Source organism: Scatophagus argus, chromosome 1 (assembly GCF_020382885.2).
Source record: "Scatophagus argus isolate fScaArg1 chromosome 1, fScaArg1.pri, whole genome shotgun sequence".
Lineage (NCBI taxonomy): Eukaryota > Metazoa > Chordata > Actinopteri > Scatophagidae > Scatophagus > Scatophagus argus.
The window spans coordinates 16,880,875-16,904,904 of record NC_058493.1 but is presented as its reverse complement, the minus strand read 5'-3'; the positions used below and the strand labels follow the sequence as shown (position 1 = coordinate 16,904,904).

At 40.4% G+C, this 24,030-nt stretch overlaps 1 protein-coding gene across 7 annotated transcripts in view; it reads right to left on the bottom strand.

Annotated features, from left to right (window-relative positions):
- The window catches only part of tead1b (TEA domain family member 1b), a 45,394-nt gene extending 21,364 nt beyond the window's left edge, over positions 1-24,030 (bottom strand). For 2 of the 7 annotated variants that reach the window (XM_046387539.1, XM_046387548.1), the window contains exons 1-3: positions 23,745-24,027; positions 23,145-23,280; positions 10,255-10,507 (exon numbers count right to left, since the gene is read on the bottom strand). In XM_046387539.1, coding sequence (XP_046243495.1) covers positions 10,255-10,411 — 157 coding nt within the window. In that variant the 5' untranslated portion in view covers positions 10,412-10,507; positions 23,145-23,280; positions 23,745-24,027. Of the gene's footprint in view, positions 1-10,254; positions 10,508-23,144; positions 23,281-23,744 lie in introns of all 7 variants that reach the window. The other 5 variants (XM_046387557.1, XM_046387575.1, XM_046387530.1 and 2 more) reach the window with 4 other exon arrangements.

Sequence of the window (24,030 nt, the reverse complement as noted above, 5' to 3'; positions counted from 1 at the left end):
AACCACAGTCACATCTGGCCCAGCACTCTGCCATGAGACAGCGCTGGGCCTGGCCGAGAATCAGTCGGCAGATTGCCTATGTGTGTGGCTTCTACCACTCGGCTGTCTCTCTCTCTCTCTCTGCAGGGCCTGAGAGGGCAGCCTCACAGAACAGAGAGTAGAGAGAGGGCAGATCTATCATTAACCCTTCATTCAGTTTTTTTGTACATACATTCATTTCTGCATAGGAATATTTTTAAAATTCTATTTAAAAAAAAATCAAGTTGTTATCAGGGCCCCATGTAGGCTTACCTCTGTGGTAAGTTGTTTTACTACATCCAATATGCATAAACTTTGATCAGTAAAAAATATCCCTTTAATAAACTTTTGATTTCTATTTTGAAATCTAATGTGGCTTGTTACACTTGAAAGTTATGTAGATTGCAGCCCAGTATGGGCTTCTCTCATTCTTTGTGTGTGTGTGTGTGTGTGTGTGTGTGTGTGTGTGTTTTGGGGGGGGGGGGGTAGGCCAATAGCCACACAATAGCCCCTGCTTTCCTGTCATCCGTGATAGATGACTCAAGGGTCTCAGACAGACATTAGCATCACAATAGACTAAACCAACAATATGAAGGCATTCGTTCCAGGTTTTGGGAATCGCAGTCAGGAGCAGGAAGCCCTTTACTTCCAGTATCAATGGGAAACCACTGTTTGCCCAGTTGAAGAGAATCTGTGACCTGAAAGAAAGCTGACAGTGCCCTTTTTTGGAGGGAGAACATCATGCTATTAGTTTAGCATTCTGTTACCTCTGCCTGGGAAATCAAAGACTACGCTGACTACAAGGTTCCTGTGTGATGAATAATTTTGTGGGAATAAGTCATGCATAACCGCTGCTGTGAGAACACAATGTGTCAGTTATGTAAGATTAAACGACTAAAACAAAATATAAAGAGGTCTGTGGCCAGCCAGAGCCTGCAGGTGTTTCTGAACATGCATTGCTGATATCTCTGTTTCTAGCATGTTCACAAGTCCTTTCTCTCCCTTTTCATAATAATGCAGGCCAGAGCTACGCAGCACTTTGGTCTCTTCGGCAATGAAATTGAGGAAGAAGATGAATGTCTGCTGAACATAACATCTGACTCCAGTCCACCATCTGCTCGTTACAAGTGCTTTAACTTCCTGTATTATCTGAGTCGCGCACTGGAAGCGTGGGTCTATAAGAAAGACTTCAAGGCTAGACGTGGCATGCGTGACGCCACAATGATCACAAACACTAAAGCTATTCTCTGAGACACAATAGAAATCCATCCTCCTCCTCCTCCTCCCTGTACACACACACACACACACACACACACGCACACAATCCCAGTGCCTGGAGGATATAATAACCAGGAAGTATTAAGTACATGAGTCCAACTTTTCATTGTTGCATGTATACTGCCGTATTTAGCTTTTAACTTATTAGAATTTCGCAATTTTCTGAGTTTGTGGAAGATTGTCATAATGGTAATCTTTAACCACACTCTAATTTACACGTAGCAGTCTTTTTAATGTCTTGTAAATTTCTCACAGGCTGTTTCAGTTCTGGCCTCACATGTACATGAGTCTCTTTCCCACAGTCACAGGAAACAAGTCTATTCAGTCCGCGTTTAGACAAGAAAAGCAAGGACAATACAACAGGGAAAAACAATAGCCTACAATTAAGAGCAGTTCATTTAAGTAGGAAACAGAGTTCTCTGTTGGATGTGAAGCTATTTTGTTTATTAACTTCAGCAATGCAACATTTGCCATAAAACTTTGTTCTCTCTATTTTTGAACTTGAAAGCACTGCTTAATCTTTTTGTTATTTGTGCCACTGCCTTTTAAGATAAATTTTAAAGCAAAATTGCAAAAAAAAAAAGATTGTGCAAATGAATGTGTAATTTTCAATCCACTATGCATTTCCACCAACTCCTAATATTGTGACTCTTAGGAGTCGGTGGAGCTAATTCTTCAGTCAGATGCCAGTGCAAACAGCTGAATAAGCGAACACAATGAGATTTGTTTTGTTTTATGTATTCATTTGAGGAGGGTCCACAGTCTTCTCATCCACCCACACAAATCTGATGTTTTCATCTGCCATCTTCAGTGGAGTGAAAAGCTTCAGTGGGGACTGAAATCACACTCTTCACGTACGTCATGATTTATTCTCTTGGTCAGTCTCCATTGCACTTTGTCACACTTTGCCTTTATTGATACACCTTTCCCCCTCAGCCAAGCGAAGAAACTGTTCTGCAATCCTTTTTTTCCTCTTTCCATCTTTCATCAAAAAATTTGCAAGTATTTCAAGTTTTTTCAAGTTTTTTTACGCACATAGTTGAAAATATGCACAACAATAAGTGGATGGAAATGCACTTACTGTGAACTGCAGCTTAGGGTTTAAAAATCCAGTCACGGCAAAATTAAGTTCTCATATAATGCGGTGTGCAACTGTAATTAACAGCTCTTTAAAATCCATTTTTTTCTCTGGACACCAAAAGAAATCAATACTTAACTTCAAATGACCTTATTGAGCTGGATAAAAGGCTTTATTGCAGGGGCTGGGTCAGGAGCGGTTGAGCTAATGTGTTAGTTGAACAGTGGGGGATTAAAGGTGAGGTGTTCTCTCAAAATCTTACAAGACATCACAAAGCAGCAGGTCACTAACCTGAGCCTTCCTGGAGACACTGAGAGGATTACAGCAGCCAACCTCTGCTGAACTGTGCCTGTATTCAGACGGGGCTGAGCAGGCAAAGACAGCCTCTTTATCACTCAGCAGGTCCAGCCCATTCTATTTCCTCTCTCCTCGCTCTACGCCTCTCAAACAAGACCAGAGCTGAAACCCGCTAGTCCCAACTCTGCAATATACTCACAGGGGACCAATTTGCACAGGCAGCCCTTGTCTGAATCACTCTATCAATTAGGAGCCACTGTGTTTATCATCACATACATTATTGTACGGGCTGGCCTGGTCATTGTGCTGAGGTGTGCCTCTCAGGAGAGGAAAAGAGATGAAATAAATGACCAGGGAGCAAAGCCACAGTTGGACAGGCTGCTGGACTAATCTGAAAGGACGGCTGTAATTATGAGTCTCCCGAGGAACTGGCTGTGTGGCAAGTCCAATGTGTGAACACGGCGCTAACAGTCAGGAAGGTGCACTGCCCCCCTTCTCCACAACAAAGTAAGACACTGAGTCAAATCAATATTTTCAATCTCTCAGGATCAATTCAGCATCTGAGCACAAAGGAAGACATGTTGGCTGCAACCAATATGTATAAATGAAAAGTCAAACTTTGTGGTAACGATGGGCTCTTGTGACTCACATTCTTTTGTAATCGTGAGCAGAAGCTGAGGGAGTCTCGACTGAAAGTTGTAATTGAATCCAAGTTTGGAAAGAGACAAGATCCCAAACAGTTAATGGAAATACGCCTGACAGTCACAACATAATAAACATGCACTTACTATTATATTAGAAGGATAATAGGATTGGTCATATAGAATATTAGGTCAGACCATAACACAGAGTATGATAATTTTATGGCTGTGGCTAGTCTTCCTTTGTTTCCAGGGATGCTGTTCAGTGTAGAGAGTCCTTTCTCAATTGCACAAACAGCGAAGGAAGAGATGACACTGGCACTGGAGTGCAGTCCCTGTGCTCTGGATGAGAGAATAACACTGGCATTCAGATTCCATTCATATGTTGATTACACAAAAGGGTCCCATCAGTATGAGATGATCTCATCAGAATAAAAGTGTTTCATCAATGGAATATGATGTAATCAGCATCAAACAGATGATTTCTTCAAGCGAGCAGGAAAGTGACACTGCATCTTTAAAAAGCCCAGAGTCTCGCTGTGTTTTAGTCCAACAAAAGCAACCAATTGGGAACATGCAACCTGAAACCAGAAGCCCGCCTCAGAGGGCCTAACACAGACCTCAGAGCAGGGACACACCCCGTGTGCTCCTGATTCAGGCAGGCAGAGAGCCACAGCTTGCTATCCAACCATTCAGTGCAAACACTTCCACACAAACCGACAGAAAATCACAAATACAGACATACTGATCGTTTTGTCTGGTTTCTTTCCAAGGCAGTTCTGGAATAATTCTAGGACTAGGAATAAAATAAAAATATCCTAACATATTGAAACATAATCAAAAATGTTAATTTGGGTGACACATTTGCATTCAGCACCACTTTAGGGTAAGACAGTACACCATTTGTTCGAGAAAGAATCCACGTCCACGATCTCTCCCTCAGAAAGTTCTCTCTCTCAATTCTCAATTTTATTTATATAGCACCTTATACAATCAAAATTGTCTAAGTCTGAATGAAAGTTGACTCTTTTGTCCTATAAAATCTTTTCCCACTAACATCTCAACATAGCTTGATCAGCATCAGTACTGCTTACACCTTGAGCCCTTCTATCACCACTGTCCACTGTGCACAGGCTTGTGAGACTTGAACTCCCAGCGACATGAGGCTGTGGGCAGGAGACTGGAATCTCACACGCAAGTCACCACATGTTGTTCTTGGTCAACACAACATGGGCATGAGTTATCGCTGAAATCTGTCCCCTGAACAGATTGCCATGAAATGTTATGCACTTCAAAATCAATTCTGCTGCTCAGCAACAGGGTAGCTCTAAATGTAGATCCATTTTGGGGCCGAGTCTCATTACGTGCACATTGTCAGAGACACAGAAAACACACATAGGTCATAAGATGAAGACACATTAAAACGGAGTCCAACATAGCGAGTACAGTGAAATCAAGTAGAACTCGCGATCATCTATTACCTGGATGTTTCTGTCGGCTGCTGTCCAAATATTCTGACTGGTGTCTACTGGGCATTTTAGACCCATGTGTGCAGCTCATTTGCAGTGCAAAACAACAGGTGCAGAAGGACTGCCAGCAAAAGGTTTGTTTAGAGAGACATGAAAAGATCACATAAAAACATATACTAGATCAATTACACAGCTGTTGTGTGTGCCTTTGAGCCCTGAATAATGCATCAGCCCAAATTAAAGAGTGTTTCTCGCCACTGGAGAGACAGGAAGATAAACCAATACACCTTTCATACTTCATGTATGACACTCTCTAGTAGGCCAGCACTCAAATGATGTGGACCATTCATATGAGACTGCTGTGACTGGTTAATCCCTGGTTTCATACACGTCGCTGCTAAGTGCTAAATTACTTATGTTACAAACTGAATTTCAGTTTAGTTTCTATCTCTCTCTCTCACACACACACACACACACTCGTCAACTCTCTCTTCTCATTAGCATTAACAAGATTAGCCAGGTTTTCATTACATAAATGCTGTATTAGAATCAATAACCAGAATTTCAATCTGCAACAGAAACGCCTGTTAAACCAGTGTTAAACCAGTTTCAGGGTGAGAGCTCCAAAACCATGTTAATTTGTGCTCTTTGACCTATTTGCATCAACCACAGGTGCATGTTCAATCCTTCTCACTGTGTAAGGTTGAAAGAAGTTATCTCCATAGCGACCCATGATGAATAAATAACCAGTTTGTCTAAACCCTAAAATCTTAAAGCCTTATTCGCCAAGATTTCTTCCCTCCCTCATTACACACGTCCTAAAACTATTTACACTTTTTGAGGAAGACATAAAATAATTGGACTTTTTTCACTAATGTGTGTGGAAACATGGCAATCTTACACCAACAATGGCAGGGGAACAAATGAGGGATTATTCTGGAGGTGTGTGATGCCTCTCTTGCAATGAAGTTCCTAACACTCCATTCTGAGTGAATGTAGGTGACTCGGGGAGCCTGAGCTGATCCCAGAATTCCTCATTATCCGCCCAGCAGGGAGGATCAGGTCCGCTCGCTCTGTCTCAGAGCATGCTCGGCCCGATGAGACGAGCCCCAGAGGAGCACAGTGCTGGGCCATCGGGGGCAAGCCAGGTCTACTCATTATATCTAACTCATCCTTGGCATCTCTGCAAACCAAGTGCCACTTAGTTCCCACAGGAGGGGTCTGGGCTGGATCACTGACAAGATGGCAGAGCAAACAGCAGAGTTGTAGTAGGAAAAGCTTTACATCCAAAGAAGTGCAGGCAGACGCACAGTGTCCAGCAGTCCGCGTACAAGGTGAATATCACAACGTAAAGGGATACTTCACCTATTTGGTGATAGCATTTCTTATTTTTAGGATAAATATGTGCAGTTAATGTATGATTGAGCTGCCACTGACCTTATTTATACCAGACATAATGAAAAGTCTAAAAAATACCTTAAAATTTCCATGAAAGGGCTCTGACGTAAGTGTTTGAAAAGACTTTAAGATACAACAGATGGCATCAAGTACAACTGAAGGCTTCACCTCTTCAACAGTAAAAACAAGAGAAACACTATATGGGAGCAGTATAGCCTACAAGTAGACATATTTACATGGAAAATGTATCAGTGCTCCCCCTTTTTTCCCCAACAATAACTGAGAAAAATTCACCAATGCCATTTAGCTTCTGGGGCAAGTGCAAATACATAACTCAATGAATAAACATACAATTTGAGTGAAGCGTGTTGTTTCATTTATCAACTCTATTTCTGGGATAAATGAATGCAGCCTAGCACAGCAGGTGAATTATGCAAGTGCAGAGTCCCAGGCCTTTGGCTAGGGGCCAGTGCCCCCTATTTCCCTTTACTTTTTAAAATATTCTTCTCAGTAAACTCTGGGACTGTGGCAAGTGCCAGACGATGCAGTTTATGCAGATGTGGCGTCTTCGATTTCATTTGGGCATGGGCATAGTGCCAGCCAACCATGGTCTCAGCACATCTGAAACACTTCAGGTGAGCACCACAATAAGCTAAGAAGCAGAAATGAGAAATTGTTTTGTACCGTAACACAGTTGCTATAGAGACTGTTGCTAATTAACTGCACTCTACCCCAGGATAACAAAGGGCTTAAGGGCACTCAGGGCAGCTCCTCTTGTGATGAGCTCTGTGTATGGAACACTACGCCATCCCCTGGGTCTCTCAAGTACAAAATACCTGTCTCCCTGTAGCCAACTTTCATCTCAGATGCCATGAGAGGTTTTGTGTGGTGTCTGTCTGTGGCCATTATAAACCCTATGAATCTGGATTACAGCACTATATCAGCCTCAGCATGGTTAGCTGAACCCTTCCCCTTAAAAAAGACAAATTACTGGTTGGTTTAGACAAATCAATCTCTTGTAGGGACAGGGAGGACTACTTGAATGGTCACTTATCATCTCTGATGGCATTCCAAAGATTTAGCAAGGAGCACTACTCAAAACTGAGGCATCCTATAAAGAATACACATTCACATGCTAAAGAGAGCATTACAGGGTGCATGCAGCCAAGGTTTAAATTTCAGTCAATATTTTTCCAGTTTTCTTTTATGCATTTGGCATTTTTTTTCCATTTCTTACAACAATACAACTTAGATTTCTGCAGACCATAGTGAAGAAGATAGGTGTGAGGTTTGTAGTTGTTTATCTCTCAGACATGGTGGCTCAGATGAAGTAAAATACTTCAGATTTCTATTTAATACATAACTAAACAGGAATTATTCTCTAATTAATGCTGAATACTGATTTTTACCATTGCAATATTATTACACAGTTGATCAATGACATGCTGCAGGGCTAAAATATTATAGAGTTAAATAGTTAATAATTAATAATTAATAGTAATAATAATAATTAATAGTTAAACAGTAAAACCAAATTCATACATACTGAACATAACATGTAAGACTGCTTTCATGTGATGTGATTTGGTTTTTTTCTTGAGCTAATCAAATTCACCCATCCTCAGGGCAATGCTCTTATTGTCTGTGATGTATGGGCGCAGAACATTTCTAACTGAGAGTGAGTGAAGGCATCAGCACTGACTGTACTGATGCTTCTAAATGTCACCCTTTTCACTGCTAAAATTACAGCAACTGGGCATAAATACATACTTTAATGAGCCATAACACGATTCTGGTCTAATTTTATGTGTTGGTCTAATTCCATGTCTGTGTATGTTATATTGTGCTCTAATAATAAATGGACTCATATTAAAAAAATGTGGCTTTTTTTTCCCAAGAAAGATTCATGGCACCTTTATTGCCTTTCTAGCTTTGGGGTACCGTCACAGTTCATGGCACAATTGGATTGGCACTGAGCTGTAGTAACAGTTGCAGGGCTGAACAATGAGCCCTAGAAAAAGCACCCATAGATCAGACTGATACCAATCTGTCTTCTGTTACAATGTCCCAAAAAACTCTGATATGTTAGGAGAGCGTACTGCATCCATAATTCTACCTTTAATCTTAAAAGATAAGATCCAAACATATACTTTTGTGTCTTTCCACAACAGTGGCTGAACACAGGCAGTTACCATAATTTTGCAATATGGAAACATGCATTAGGTTATCAGACTATCTTTGAGTTTCCGCACTTGAACTTGAAAGAAATTCATTTTACTGTTGCATTAAACAGTTCTGACTCAGATACTGGTAGGAAAGACAGCCCAGCACTTCTGCTTCTGGTGAGACAATGTGTAACCAGATACAGAGCACATCTGCAGGATGAAACTCTACTCAACACTACAGATGTCTCCTCAGCAGATTTTAAGGTAGATTCAAGACCACAAAAACGATGCTTTTCTTTTGGGTTTGCGATCAGGGTTTTAAATCCTTTTTAAGCTATAATCTTTTCAGACTCCAGAGAAAGAAAACTTGAGCGCACTTAGCACTGCTCATTTATAATTGTAGAAAACTCCAATTGTCATGCTTTAATTCATAGCAGAGGGACAGCTTCTCTGGCAGCCGAGTTCTGTATGGGGACGAGGGAATTGGAGAAGAGACAGTGGGGAGGGTCCTGTTGTCTAAGCCCACATCTTTGTAGTGGCAGCTGAGGGGTTTCACTGCAACTCCCAGAATTTACATTTTGTTTGGCCGGAGGGGTCACATGACAGCTGCAAGCAAATGCTCTGAGGGGCTTTCTGCTTTCACTTGACACTGACAGGCTCTGAGACGGTCCAACACCACAGAGAGAAAATATTCCCTCTTTCCATGACATCACCCAGCCAGGAATGGGAGGAGGGGGGTGGAGGGAGGAGAGGGGGCACAGCTGGTGGCAGCCGCAGTACCATCTGCTACTGACTAATAGTTTGTGCTGCTTTACTTATAAACTTGCACTTCTGTGAACCAGAGCATCTGTATGGTCACCATCACAGATTACATCAATGATACATTTGAGAGTCTTCTGATGTTACATTACTCTGCAGGGCCTTGTACTGATTCATTCTTTTCTTTTCTAAAAGGAACACTTTGACATTTTGCACACTTATCCACTTTTTGTGCAGCAATTTAAATTGTGAAGGTCGATGCCTCTCTCATGTCTGACTGTTAGATATTAAAATATTTAACTGGAGCCAGCAGTTAATTCATACAAACACCTAAGTGAAGCCAGAATTACCACCTCATGGTTGTACGCCTCTGCACACCAGTCAAGTTGCTTTTCATATGGAGTCACTGATACAGAGCTTCATTACATGGTGCAGCAACAATCACCTGAAGCTCAAAATCAGCAAAACCAACAGGCTTAAGGTGCACTACAACGCTTCAAATACAGATGCTGCAGCCAAGAACCACAAATTTTAAAACGCTGATGCTTCACACACATCTTAAACCTGGCAGGACATTTTTGCAGAACATTAAGATGTCACAGTGAAGTTGAACTTTGACCTTTTGGGTATAAAATGTCATCCCTTCATCATTTTATCCTATCTGACATTTATGTGATATTCTGTCATAATTTATGCTCTGCGCACAAACTCATTTAAAACCACAACTTTTTTTTACACTGTATTTTTTGTATGAATTAAACAAACAAAGATGTACAATGTTTATTAGTGAGCTTTGGAGGTGGTGGCAGGTGTTTCCCTCTTGCTTCTGGTCTTTATGCTAAGATAATCAAACATACACACATGACAGTGGCATCAATATTCTGACCTGGATGCGGGCAAGAAAGCACATAAGCATATTCCCCAAAAATACTCAACAATTTCAGTTCCCCCCTTTTAAAAATGCAGAGTCATGCCTTTTATTTTTTTCTATTTTTATACTCACTATGTGTACTCCTTTTATGTAGCATCCTGCAGTTTCATTGCTCTATGTACTACATTTACTATGGTTGTAATGACAATAAAAACCTCTTTGACCTCCTCCTTGACCTTAACATGCTACTACACTTACAGTTTGACACATCTGTACTCACCATACATCTTTCCCTCATCAGAGAGGATGATCTTCCTACGTCCACAAGGAGGATAGATGGCCAGGGCCTCCTGGAAGCTCTGTTCAATATCAGGGCTCCACACTCCCTCGGCATCATTGTCTACAGGCTTGTCTGCCGAGTCGCTCATCCTCTCCATGTCCTCGGCAGGGCTCTCGCTGCCGCTCCAGCTGCTGGGATCAATCGTGGCGGTTGGGCTCTCCAAGCTTAAGCCTGGAGCAAACTACGGAGAGACCTGGAATTCCCAAATAGAAACACAACCAACGGTCATTCTCCACAACAGCAGTGGACATCTGCTTCCAAAAAGACAACACACTACACAGAGTTAGTTGAGAGTGCATTATGGCGCAGAAGTAGCAAAACAAGCTTTAACATGGCCAAGAATGTTGATGTGCAAAGGGTTTCCGTTTAAATAACTTAAAATTTTCATGGACCTCCTTCTTAGTCCACAAAACACTTGTCACATAGCAATCAGACATTTCAACTAGACATTTAGAATTTGTATATAATCTACTCTGGTTCAAGATTTTTGTTTCAAAATAACAAAAGTGCAGTTGCTTATAGCTTTACTGCTGCAACACAAACTCCATCAGAAATATCACCCCAAAGTTGCTAATTTGAATCCTGGAGTGATAAATCCAGGTGGGAAAATGACACTCATCGTTGAACACTGCAAGGTGTCCTTGAGCACAGGCATTTATTCCCAGACTGAGGATGTAGTGGCCAGCTTCCAGGTGTCAGTGTAACTCTGTGATTATGAAGCAAAACATTTTCACAGAACATTTCATGTTCAGCTACACTGTGCTGCATAAATGAAAGCAGGAGAAACCGGCCATCACACCATGATGGTATATGAAAAGCAAACAGAAAGCAGATATTCAAGCCAAGAAGACAAAAAAGGCTTCAGACCTGCAGGCATCACAAGAAACTACTGTTTACAGAGTATGGAACAATACAGAACCGGCGCCCTTTGTGCATCTTACACAGCTGGAGAGAGTCTCATTTCACCAGCGGCTATTGACATGATCAACAAGTTCCCTGGTGAATCTGCAGCTAATAAACTGAGGAGAGCAACATTATGTGGTGACATCATCTAGAACGGAGTTTATTGCATGTCCAGTAATGTAAAACAGAAGAATATCCCACATGTCATATGAAGTGACTAGAAGTTCACAAACTTACACATATGAATAATAATCATATTTTACTGGGCATCAGCTCAGCATGCTGTGTGGTAAAATGAGATTCAATGGTGTTGCGGTCAGTATACACTGTGTTGCCTTCATACAGCCAGACAGTTCATCCCAAGACTTCACAACACTTTGAAAGGGTTAAAGATGATTAAATTGTGCTGGCTTAAAGGGAGGAAAAATCCCCAAAACAGACAAGGCCAGCAGACATGTGCAGGTTTTGTTTGTAGTATGTGCACAAGTGGACATGGCCGTACACTTCCATCGGCATGTGAGCCCCATATGTACAATGTGCAAGATAATAAAGCGACCACTTGCTAAAGAGGAAATTCTCTGACGCACCATATTATCATTTAAGTGTCTTTTTTCAGCTGTCTATACTGTGACTGCTTAATTCACACTGTGCCATGTACAATGCTATTTGTCTTTTATTCACCTGAACAGAAAAAGAACATGATTGTATATAAGGCTGTGGACTGTCAAATGTATCTGAGAACATGACAGTAATGTGGCTGAATGAATCCTGCGTACGCACTGATGTCAGGTGAGATCATCACACAAAGTGACACTATTTAGTCTGCATGAAAACAAAGTAACTTGTCTAGTGTATGTTGGAGTAACTTTTTATCTACATTGAAGCTCAAGATCAAATACAAACTGTGTACAAAAATATTTGTTTCTTGTGTCCTTTAGTCATAGTGATAAATATTTTAGGTCTTACTTCCTTTACTAAATATTCACTGAGGTTTCTCTATTTTCTTCATCTCTCCCTTCTTTCCAGACTACTGCTTCCTCCCTGAGAAAGATCCTATTCAAGCAGCTCAAGCTGTCAGGAAGTGGGAATAGTAGCATATGTTTCTTCCAGCATGTCAGTTCATGAGGGGAAAAGGGGGGGATGGGAGCAAGCTGTTGGGGGAAAAAAACTCTGAGAGAGCAGAGAGAGCTTTTACTGAATTCCGTTTTTGTGTGCCGACTGCTGACACTGCAGAACGAACTCACAAACTGATGAGGGAGGGGAAAAAAATTCCCATTTCAACCACTAAAAGGCTGGGCCTCTTTCTAGATGTGTTCCCCTCATCCCAATGCTAATGATGAACTGTGCTCGTAATCACTTCCAGCTTCCACTTCCATAGCGTGGTGGAGTTCTGATGAAAATATTTGTTTCTATCCTCATCAAGTCCAAACACTGAATTATAGAGCTATTTGTAAAAGCTGAAGTACGGCTAAAAACACAATGAGTTTGTAAAAGATATTTTTCTCTACAGTTACTGTTGGAAATAGTCAGTAAGTCAACACACATTTCTCATGTTCTCAATGTCGTGATTCACCATTTTACTGAAGGACAAACAGACAATGAATAACTAACTTCACCTTCAAGCCACAGGATTCTCTATAGCACAAGAGATTCCACAATACTGCCCTAAAGGAGGCCCATCATTATGCCTGGGCTTGTCTTCTTAAACTGAACCACACAGCACCAGTATTAATGCCACCCCAGTGTGTGATGTTAGATAGTATTTTGGATGCAAAAAAAGGTGTGCAGCACAACAGCACATGTAACAGCATGTGTCCCACCCTACCTTCTCACTCTTTTTACACAGACCTTGATTAAAGGTGAAACGACAATGCCCACCCGCCACCCCAGTGCCGTGTTTGTACATTTTACACAGAGCGGTGAACCAGAATAACCGTGTAACATTCCCAGCTTGACTCAGCTGTGTAAAAGGGGCATATATAAGCAACTGAATCATAGTCGTATCCACATGCCATATTCAGAGGGTACACATATCACGTCACAGACGTCAGACCATCACAGTAACAATAAAACACAAACCTCAACACTGGACATACCCACGCCATGGTCAGTTTAATTCACGCTATCATCCAAGCTTTCCAAACATTATTTACTTCCACATCACTTTTTCTACAAGCACAAATGCTTTCCCACACCTTTATCCAAACAACCCAAGTCCAGAGCTTTTTTGGGTCGAGTTGACAAACATTTTTTGCATGTCCTTCTAAAAGTCATCTGGGAAATATGCATTTCTCCTACAAGCACTGGCTCTGTCCATACACTTCGTGTTTTCCTGCAGGTGTTGTCTACCAATGTCACACGAACAAATGAACACTGTTACAGTAACATGCAATGAATTATTAAACCTCAACTCCACCCACTATGCTATCTGACAACAAGGCACTCATGCAAGTATAACATCAATATCAAATAACTATTGTTGACTAATGTGCTCAAGACACTGCTTTGATCTGAAGAACAAGAACATAAGAACATAACTCACTATATTCTCTTCTCACTCACTTTTCTTGCCTGTACATGCAGATGAGGGAGGAAGACAACTCAACAATCTTGAAGTAGCTAGATCACTCAGCATGTCTCAAATAACTCAGCCCAGATAAACATGAAAAAAAGATAAAGAAAAATAACCCCATGAACAATATTTCTCCAGGGGGGCTCTCTGTAATATGAGATCAAATGTGTCTTCAGGATGCTGATCATTATCGGTGGGAAAATGAAACAAGTCAACCAAAACAAATAACACAACAAACTTGACAACTCTGGCTAAACTGATTTTCAACTTTAATCCCACTCTCCTTAAAGCAGCAATTGTGAGATTTGTGTCTCATCATATTTCCCTCATGTGTAATAATAATAGTAATATTCTGTGTCATGATGGGCTGCAGTACTGATAGGGTGTCAATGCATGGCAGGGCAACAATCCCTAAGACCTTCCTTCGATTCCTTCCTTGAAGGAATCAAGATTTCCTGATGAACAAGTTTCACTCCAAAGTGATTTAAGCAATTAAAGTTACACAAGCTACACAGACATTACAAAATATTGAAACTTTTTGAGAAACTACATTTGAAAACTGGTCCTTAATTTTATTTTATTTGATTTTTTTCAAGCAGAGCAAAGCCTCAAAAGATCAAAAGATGTCAAAAACGATATTTCTAGATACTTCCCCCTAACAAATCGGTTGATCCTGTTTCCATCTAATTCTTTGTCATCAGTGTGGTTTTTCCAGTGCTGAATCCAAATTAAGTGCAGTTGTAAATGAAACAAACTGTCTGTCACAGCCTGCCAATTCTATTGTATCTTCATCCTGAACTTGAATACTTTGTAAATACAATTTTCACAAATTCATAAAGTGTTAGTGACGCTGAAAAACATTCAGCTCAGCGGCTGCAAAAAACAGACTAATTAGGAATATCATGTGAACGTTTTGAGTTCCAACAAATAGTAATGTTAGAGGAACTACATGTGGATGATGTTCAAAGTAACGCTGTTCCTTTATTAAGATCTATTACAAAATGCCACATGTATAATGTGAGATGTGGTGGAGGAAAAGACAGAATGAGTGTATACCTTTTCTTTTTCATACCAGTATCAGTAAACAGAAAACCAACCTATATATCGATCTATTAGACTAATCAATTTTTCTATTTTCTCATGTCAAATGAAGATCATACAGGAGATAAAAAATATCCCCATCCTTTCTTTGCATCCGCTGACATCAATTGGATGCTTTTGCCATGCACAACAAGTGAAAGACCTGGCAGAGTTGTCAACGAAGACGGTCTCTCAGTGCCGTAGAATCTGTGGACTAATTATGCCAGTCAAAAGAAGGTATGAATGTCACCCTTACAAACACTTGTGGCTTACAGATAATTGCATACTTCCGTCTTCGCAGGGTGTACACCATAGAAATGGTCTTATTTGTGAGATGCAGGGTGGAGATGGCCTGCAATGCAATAAGTGAATGTGGTAGCTAAGCAGAGTAGTAGCTGTGACATGGCATTATGGGAAATTACACTTACTGAGAGATTACATAAACCACTCAACAAGCTGGAATCCAGCTTCTTAAATTAAGAGAACCCATTTCACCCATCAGACAGAGCAAGGTAATGAAATAGCAGATGAGAGGTCTCAAATGTAATTTTCCATGTGGAGTTCTTTTGTGCCGTTATCTCAGAGGGTGCAATAATGATTCTGTGAATGACTTTTGTGCACCCCATAATGGCCCACAGTAGTTAAGGCCACAGTGTGTAAAACTATAATTACCATGTGATTTCAAAACTCAACATTTTCAGCGTGTTGTAAAGACTTATCCTGGCCTTTGCATAATTATAACAATGTTGTCAAAAGTATTTCATTTTGAGTAACATGTAACCTACCATGAACATTTACAGCGAAAGACATTACTGAAATTCCACTTAGCTGTTACCATTAGAACAAATTAATTACCTTGTGAAAAGCATGTTTATGGAATGAAGTCTTTGATAGCAGGTCTCTGAGGACCTTGAGGTGCAGTTACAGGGAGCACACAAAATACAATTAACCAAAAATCAATGGAAATACTGTTTGAATTTTATTTATTTAAAGAGCTTTACCATTCAAACTGAAGTTCAGGCATGCAGCCGCTGTTCAAAATAAATCAAAATCAACTAAACACGTGCGGCAATGAATACTAAGCTAAACCAAAAATGAATGAATGAACTAATAAACTGGAGGCACACAACCTACTGCAACTTCATTTTAATAAAGAAAATGGGGTGAGTAAGCACAAAAATATCACAATCAGGTTGAAAACACTTCCAAAGAGATTATAGCATTTCACATTCTACAAAAGAATGTCAGGACAAAATTATGGATTTTGTATTGGATTTTTCTTTAGGTTTCATTAATAAATCTACAGATGTGGTGTACATATGAATGAATAAACAAGGTTTTCAATAACAATTTCCAATGGTCCGCTGGAGAGCCTAGAAAGCTTACTTATGCTGCCTCTGTTATTGGCAATGGCCTTGTGTCTATTTCATGCCTCTTTGAACCAGCAGGCTTAGGTGCAGTGAATCTGTCTGATATCATCCCAGTCAAATCTGAGGTCTGGATCCCGCCGCCCAACAACCATCAGGCCACTGTGGGATCAATCTTTGTTTGCCAGAGAATAGGATTGATTTACAGGTTCTGTCAAAGCAGCCCTCTTTACCTGCCTCAGACTGAGAAACAGGTAGCAAAAACATAACCTGGACAACATCAGAAAAGAGGCATATAGCTACAGGTCCACCACTCTGTGCAACAGAGGGGAAACTGTCTGTGAATCCAAGAGACAAAAATGTCTCCTTCTGAGGGTTCATCACTGTCCTGCCAGTAATGCCAAAATATATATATAAATATATATATAAAAAAAATACAATTTCCCATTCAAAAATGAAATGTAATGAAAGCTCAGAAGACATTTGCCTATCAAAAATTTGCAGTGCATTCCAGACAGCATACACCCATGTCACAGAGGAGTGTGAGCGGAACACATAAAGCTCAGGAAATTAAAGCTGTAAATAAAGGTCCGTCAGATAAAGGATCTCCTGACAGTTATGAGAGCAGGCCGAGGGCTGGCCGCTGGCTCATTCAGGACGCGTGCGGATGGGCATGAAAAAACAAATCACAGCGATGAGCGTGAAGGCCACCATTTGCATTTGGCTCTGCCAATTCACACCGACGTTCATCTCTTTTCTTCTTCTTTAGCCATCGTTTATTCCCTTAGGCTATATACTTCTTTATTTCTTGTCTCTTCGCATCCATCTTTTTCTCTCCTTTCATTTTTCCTCTTGGCAACTCCTGCATATTGCACTTGATTCATCTGTCACAAATAAAAGACTCCTGTGAGGTGCTGTGTAGCCAGGTGAAAGTGACAAAATGTGATTTTTTTTTTTGTACTACTTATCAAATATGTATAATGTGACTTAATTTGGGGGATGACTGTGGGAGCATTAGGAATATATTTACACAACAATATCTTTAAGATATCATCATTAATTACATAGTTATGATACCCACCCAAGTAACGGTATTTATTATTCACTGGACGCTGTACCAGCAGATTGTCTGGCTTTAGGGATTGTTTTTGTCACTTATCTGTTTGTTGTAAACTGGACATAATTTGATTTTTTTTTTTTCTTTTAAATCATAAATGTTCCTAAAGGGATTATTTCAGCTTTTTTAGTAACTTTTGAATAACTGAAAAAAGTGAACACTAAATTCCCAGGAAATTCAGAAGGCGGCACGGTGGTGTAGTGGTTAGCATTGCAGGTTTGGTTCCAGGTTCGATACCCTGTTTGGGTCCTTCTGTCCTGTACTTCTCCCTGTGCCTGTGTGGGTTTTCTCCGGCTTGTACTTAATTGGCTACTCAATTGGTGTGTGTGGTTGTCTGTCTTTGTGTGTCAGCCCTGCGATTGACTGGCGACCAGTCCAGGGTGTACCCTGCCTCTCGCCCGTAGTCAGCTGGGATAGGCTCCAGCTCCCCTACGACCCTGACAGATAAGCGGTATAGAAAATGGATGGATAGATTCACAAATGCCTGCCAACAGGAAGATATTTCTGTGCTAAAACAACCTCAATTAAATATTATCCTGAGTCCATATTCATGACTCAGGAACCACAATCACAGAATCATAAGCCCCCCCCAGAAAAAATTTACACATTTCACCAAAGATCAAGGCTTCCATGTGGGTTCAAGACACACAGATGAAGTGACAGAAATGTAACAATGGCTTTTTTTATTTTTATGGCTTCTTCTAGTTCATCTAAAAAAAAAAAAAATCAATTTTGAGATCAGTGCACTTATAAAAAGCAAACACAAACTGTAAAGATATCTTGACTTGTATAGCGTACTGTAATTGAAATTTTTGGGTCATTCGATGGATAATGAGAAATAAGGATCCAAGGCTGGTATTTGAGAGACACTAAGCAGATAGTTATTAAATTAGACACCTATTCAGAGTGGACAACACTGAATTGAACTGAATTTAATCAATTTTTGCTTGAATATTTGTTCCATCAGGAACCAAGAAGTGGTTTAAAAGCCAATAACCTTCACTTGTAACACAGCTGACCATTAGGAAGCTTGAAAATGCGTTATAAAAAAATACCATTCACATTCTTTCAAAGAATACGTTTTCTGATTTTCTATATATCTGGATCACCATCATGCTGCCTTAAATGAACACGAGAGCACGAAAAGTGTAATAATGCACAGCTGAACCCAGCTTCTCTGCGACGCTCTACTATGCATAATGTGAACAGCTGTTTCAGAAAATTATTTTTTTCTTTAAAAAAAAAAAAAACATATCAAAACTTATTGTTTAATTTGTCAAAAACTCCATATGCTGTTTAAAAATGGGATAGAAAGAGATACTTCGTTTGCTGACAGCACAGCTAATAGTGTTGATGATGTAATTATAAACAACTCCAATGACTCCTTGTTGAAAACGTCTACTGTTTGAGATATATATATAAAAAAAAAAAAAGACAGTTTGGACAATACAACTCTCCACTGCTGTGTCCCAGATCGGATTCCAAACTAATTTACCGGGCACAGCCTGCATATTAATGTTGGGAGTTTACCCTCCAGTGTATCTGTGCCTCCATTGAATCCAGGGCACCTTCAGGGCAGAGAGAGCCAGCCTGATCTGTGTCAGCCATGATAACAATACAGCGATCATTGATGAAAGGTCTTGTGGGAATTTATTACAAGCAACCACTGGGGAATACAGTGCCAGAGAAACTGAATAACCCACATTTGAATACAAGCCACAAATTATACACAGTTTCAGTAAATGAAGTGACTGTGCGCCTTTGTTCCTTGGGTTTCCTTTCACTAGTGGGAAGCTGAACACCACTACCACTACTATAGCCAGCACTGAGAAAGGAAGTTGTTAAAGCAGAGATTTCCTGCTTTCATTGTGGTTAAGAACTCAAAATGTTTATAGTGGTTTCAGAAACTGACTCATCTAATGATTCATGGTGTGCACACTGCTTTTCATCTTTATGTGATCATGAGGCAGCTCATTTATTTGTCTTTTAATTCAAATAAGAATAGGAAGACAAAGTACATGTCCCAGCGTCTAAATAACTTCTGAGGATCTACACGCCAGTAATGAGTGGTTATGGCATCAGGTTGTCAATATGCCCTTCTTCCAGCACACGACTAAGGCTTCCATATGGTAAAAATTATGAAGCCGTAATATTAAAGTGGTATGGCTTCAAAGGGACAGAGAAGCTCAATCATTTGGAGCTTTATGTAAAACTGGAAACGCTCCAACATGACATGTTCCTTCTGAATGAACAGGCGAGGTCTGCTACTACTTAAGTAAAATAGCAGTAGACTAGTATTAGTATTCACAAGAAAGAGAAAAAAAACTGTGTTGCACTTACTAAGGTGGTTGACAGGGCCAAAGTGCATTCAGTAGCTGGCAGTCATTTTATGGCTGCAGTACTGAAGCAGATTTACTTAGATGACGTCAGTGGCTTTGAGCCAGCTTTTCCTTTTTGGTGGCACTCTCCACTGGCCTCAGTGGGCCCTGCACAAACTGCTGAGCAGCAGCGCATACTCTAAAATTCCCTTTCTAGACCAGGGTTTACCTCAGGGCACACACAGTCTGGAAGCCTGCAGGAGTGTCCTCTTTTAAAAGCACACTTTGACCAAGGAGCACACTGATGTTTTGATGTGATTCTACCCCTGGCACACATCACATCTAATTACACAATTAATGACTGTGTGTCCCGATTCAATTACAGATCACATATCTATTTCTAGCCTGGGATTTTTATGACAAAAAAAAAAAATAATATTGTAGTGTATTATCATTTCAATTAATATGTGGGACACGGAATGTGTTCACACTCCCATGAGGAATTTCACAGGCCGTTCCTCCAAATAGAAAACATGCCTTGTTGCACATACATTTGTATTTTCAGGTAGTGCCATTATTTTAACATCAATTTCCTGTTCATACAAGCATGGAAAGAGCTGTCAACTAATTTGAGTGCAACCCACAAACCAAAAAGCAAGACAGACATAAAGTCATTAATTCCTTTTGAATCTGCACAACACGTCTCTTCATCCTCATACTCAAACACTAATGAAGACAAATGATCCCTTAAAGTTGTAACTGCATTCTAGTGCAGAATGCGAAATTCATAGACAACTGGCATTTACCAAATAAAATCAAATAAAATCCATGACAATTTCAATTAAAAACTTTTGCACAAAATATCAATTTAAATTGTATCAAGCACAAATGTACGATTTGGTCTGTTTACGTCGTGACCCAAAAATAATCACTCTGAACTTATACTAGTGGAAATAAAATGTTTTTAACTGAGATACTATGCTGAGGAAATAAACACATCACTGCTCTATAGCACCTGTTGCACGCAGCACACAGGTGCTTCTCCCCAGTAGTCAGTCACACGCAGACCGTATGTCTTAATGTACTGGTAATCAACACAGTCGGGAGGTTACTCTAAAATCTAAGTTCATGATGATAATATGAGTAGCTAAATGGACAGTATGGATTCCTTCTTCAGTCTGAGATTTTAGCATCAGTGAGAGCCCAGGGTTTCAGGCTTCATCATGGTCATTTTCTGTCATTACTGTATGCAAAGACTGCAGGACATTCTGTCATTGAACAGGCACGGAAAGAGCTTTGAGGCATTTTAAATACCCGAAAATATAGCAAGGATACTGATAAGTGTATACGCAGGATGCCAGGCTCACAAAACAGCGTAATTGGCAGGAGAAAATAAATCTTTGCTTTGTCAAAACAAAAGCAAAAATTTCTATTTGCCATGTTTTCCTCATACAGCATAAAATGAGCAAAGACATTTGACAGATGTTTGGCCAAAACACGGCTTTCATCAAGTCAACAATCCTTCAGCAACAGCCAGTATGGACAACCAAAGAGAAGAGGAGCCTCTCCCTTTGCTCTAAGATATACAGATATACACAGTCCACTCGGTGCTTCACAAAGCATTATTCAGTCCACACTTCACAACAGACAGACTACACTCTCTGCAGTCCTGCCCTCAGACCTCAACAAGACAGGGTAAAGGAACAAAACCCGAACAAACAATACATCAAAGTTGCGCCTGTGCAGCCTATGTAGCAATATATCCACCACAGCACAACCCTGTCTCATTCAGATATTTATGAGCAGCCGCTTAAATTTTTCTTTTGTGGATCGAAACACCATGACACAATTTAAAACTTTATATTTCAGTGAGAAAAAAAAAGTTATGTTTTCATCATAACCAAGTCCAAATGAGCTAAAAACACAGACTAATCTAATAGCTGTAAACAGGTGATGCTTAATGTGCTGCGTTTTTCTCCAGCAATAAGCAGAGGGAGTTTGGAAACTCCTAGTTTCAGACGTAAAGTCTCATTCAGTCAAACAAAGACTACATCCTTTTCTTGCACAAATGTTATGCAGGCTTCCATCCAACAGGTCCACTGGTTGCATAAGCTGAAAACAAAGCATCTATTTCTGCCTCTATTTTTTTTTTTTCTTCCAAGCAAGCAGATTTATACTGTGACTTGTCTGAGGTTACGCCTGACTGCATTCAAATTGTTTCCTGGAAATGATAACAGCCCTTTCACATTCACTAAACGAAAACTTTTGTGTCACTCCCATGTTGTCTCTTTATTTTCTACAGTTACATAAAATATCCGATGGCAGTTTACAATAAGAAAAAGCCTGTTTTACAATAGCACTTGCGCACTTGCACACTAAACACAGCAAGAGGTGGAAGGCTGTAGGAGCTGCAAGCAAAAACTTTCAGATGTGGTGTGGACAGAAAGTGAATTTTGTTCAGCTTCGTTTTAAAACTTGTCCAGATCTCCTTTCATCCCACTGCTCGGTTTTGTCATATCTTATACAAAACAGCAGCTTTCACAAAATCTACTGCAACTGATTATCAATATCATTGTGACTAGACCACTGATAAATTAAACAGCACGTCTGAAGGGCTAACAAGGGAATGGATGGGGTTACATCAAAATGTACTACACTACTGTATATATTTAAGCATAAATACTGCTTGATTGAATCACAGCTGCATATCTGAGCTGTGTAAACTGTGGCCTGATGACCTGACTGGGCTATTTGTTCAAAGCAAACCAAATCTGACAATTTAAAGCAGCAAACATTCAGGGAAAGTGTCAGAAGGGGGAAAAGTCTGGCACAAAGGGGAGATCTCTGAGTGTTTTTCAGTACACCCACTTTTGAAGCCAACTTCACCATTGCTAATGAAAAGCCTCTGTCCTTATTCTCATCCCTCCCTTTGCATAATAGCCTGTGTAATTTTCCCAGAGTCCACAAAAAGTTATGTGGATGAAATCATTGTAAGGAGTAAAACTTTGTGACACACTCACACACACACACACACACACACACACACAGCTGGCCTACAGTAGAGAGGGAGATGAGTTTAGCTGAGCAGGCATTTCCCAAAGAGGAAAGGAAAACAATGTAGGAAACCCCAGATAAAAGCCCTCATATGCATGGCATTTTAAGCTAACTTTCCATACGATAACAAAGGCTTTAGCATAGATGGGGTCACGTTGGGCCCTTTTAATATAATTTAAAAAAACGCACAAAAATGTACTTTAATACGCTGGTTTTTTTGTCAAAAGTGGTAGTGTTAGGACATGAGTTACTCAGGGAGGGACACGAAGGAGCTTTAATCCACCCCGCAACATGAAACAACACAGGAGTTTTGGCTAACCGTTCCCTCCGGTTCAGTTTCGTTAGAGTTACAGTAACAACATGGAGAGCAGCACACAGACTGGTGAGAGAAGTAACATAAACATAAAACATTTACTTACACGAAACTTCGATGGCGATTTTTTTTCTTCAAGCACCGTCAAACGTGTCGAAGCAACAAGTCTCTCCACCGTGTTTTCTTCGAGGTGGTCCGAAAATGCTCCGGTGAAATCTCCCAACAACTCACGGCTGAGCCAACTACGGAGAGGAAAACAGCAACGTTTTCAACCGTCATCTTGTCCAAAAATTTTTTATTCGTGCAGTGTATTTTTTTAGTTCATCCCAAATCCCGCTGGGAATTTCCAAGGATCTAACACAGGACGAACAAGCATCTGAAGCTTTTATAGGGACGTATGATCGGGCTTCTTTTCAAAAAAATGTGAAAAATGTCAAAGATTTTCGCTGCTATGTCAAAGCCATAGGCTACAACCGTGAGTGTTCAAAGTGAGCACCCTGTTGCAACAGCGACCAGAATCGGCCATCTATCTCAGCGATGGAAACAGTCGACCAAACGTTACTTCACGCCATGTGATACATAGTAAACACCTACATAAGCCAACATTTTTCGAAAAAATGTCCAGTATCTCCAAAGACGTCAACTAACCCCCACGAATAGAAGTCTACAACCAGTTTGGATACCTCCAACTACCATTGAAACTTACCTCGTTATTGATATCTCATATAAAAATGTCCCTTTCTTTTGGTAATGGGATGTTACGGGGTATTTTTCACACTATGTCAAGTTATTCTAGTGTTTCTGGGCCAGCCAGGAAGGTGTAGGTGAATCGCTTCGCGCACTGACAGAGATGCGAAGAATGCTCGGAATGAGAAGAGGAATGAAATGAACGCAAAGAGCGAGTTTGCGCCGGGGCGGAGCGAGAGGTGGCGTCATCCCGAGCCCCGGCAGCCAGCCTGGGCAGCGAGCAGCAGCAGGGGCAGGGAAGGTAC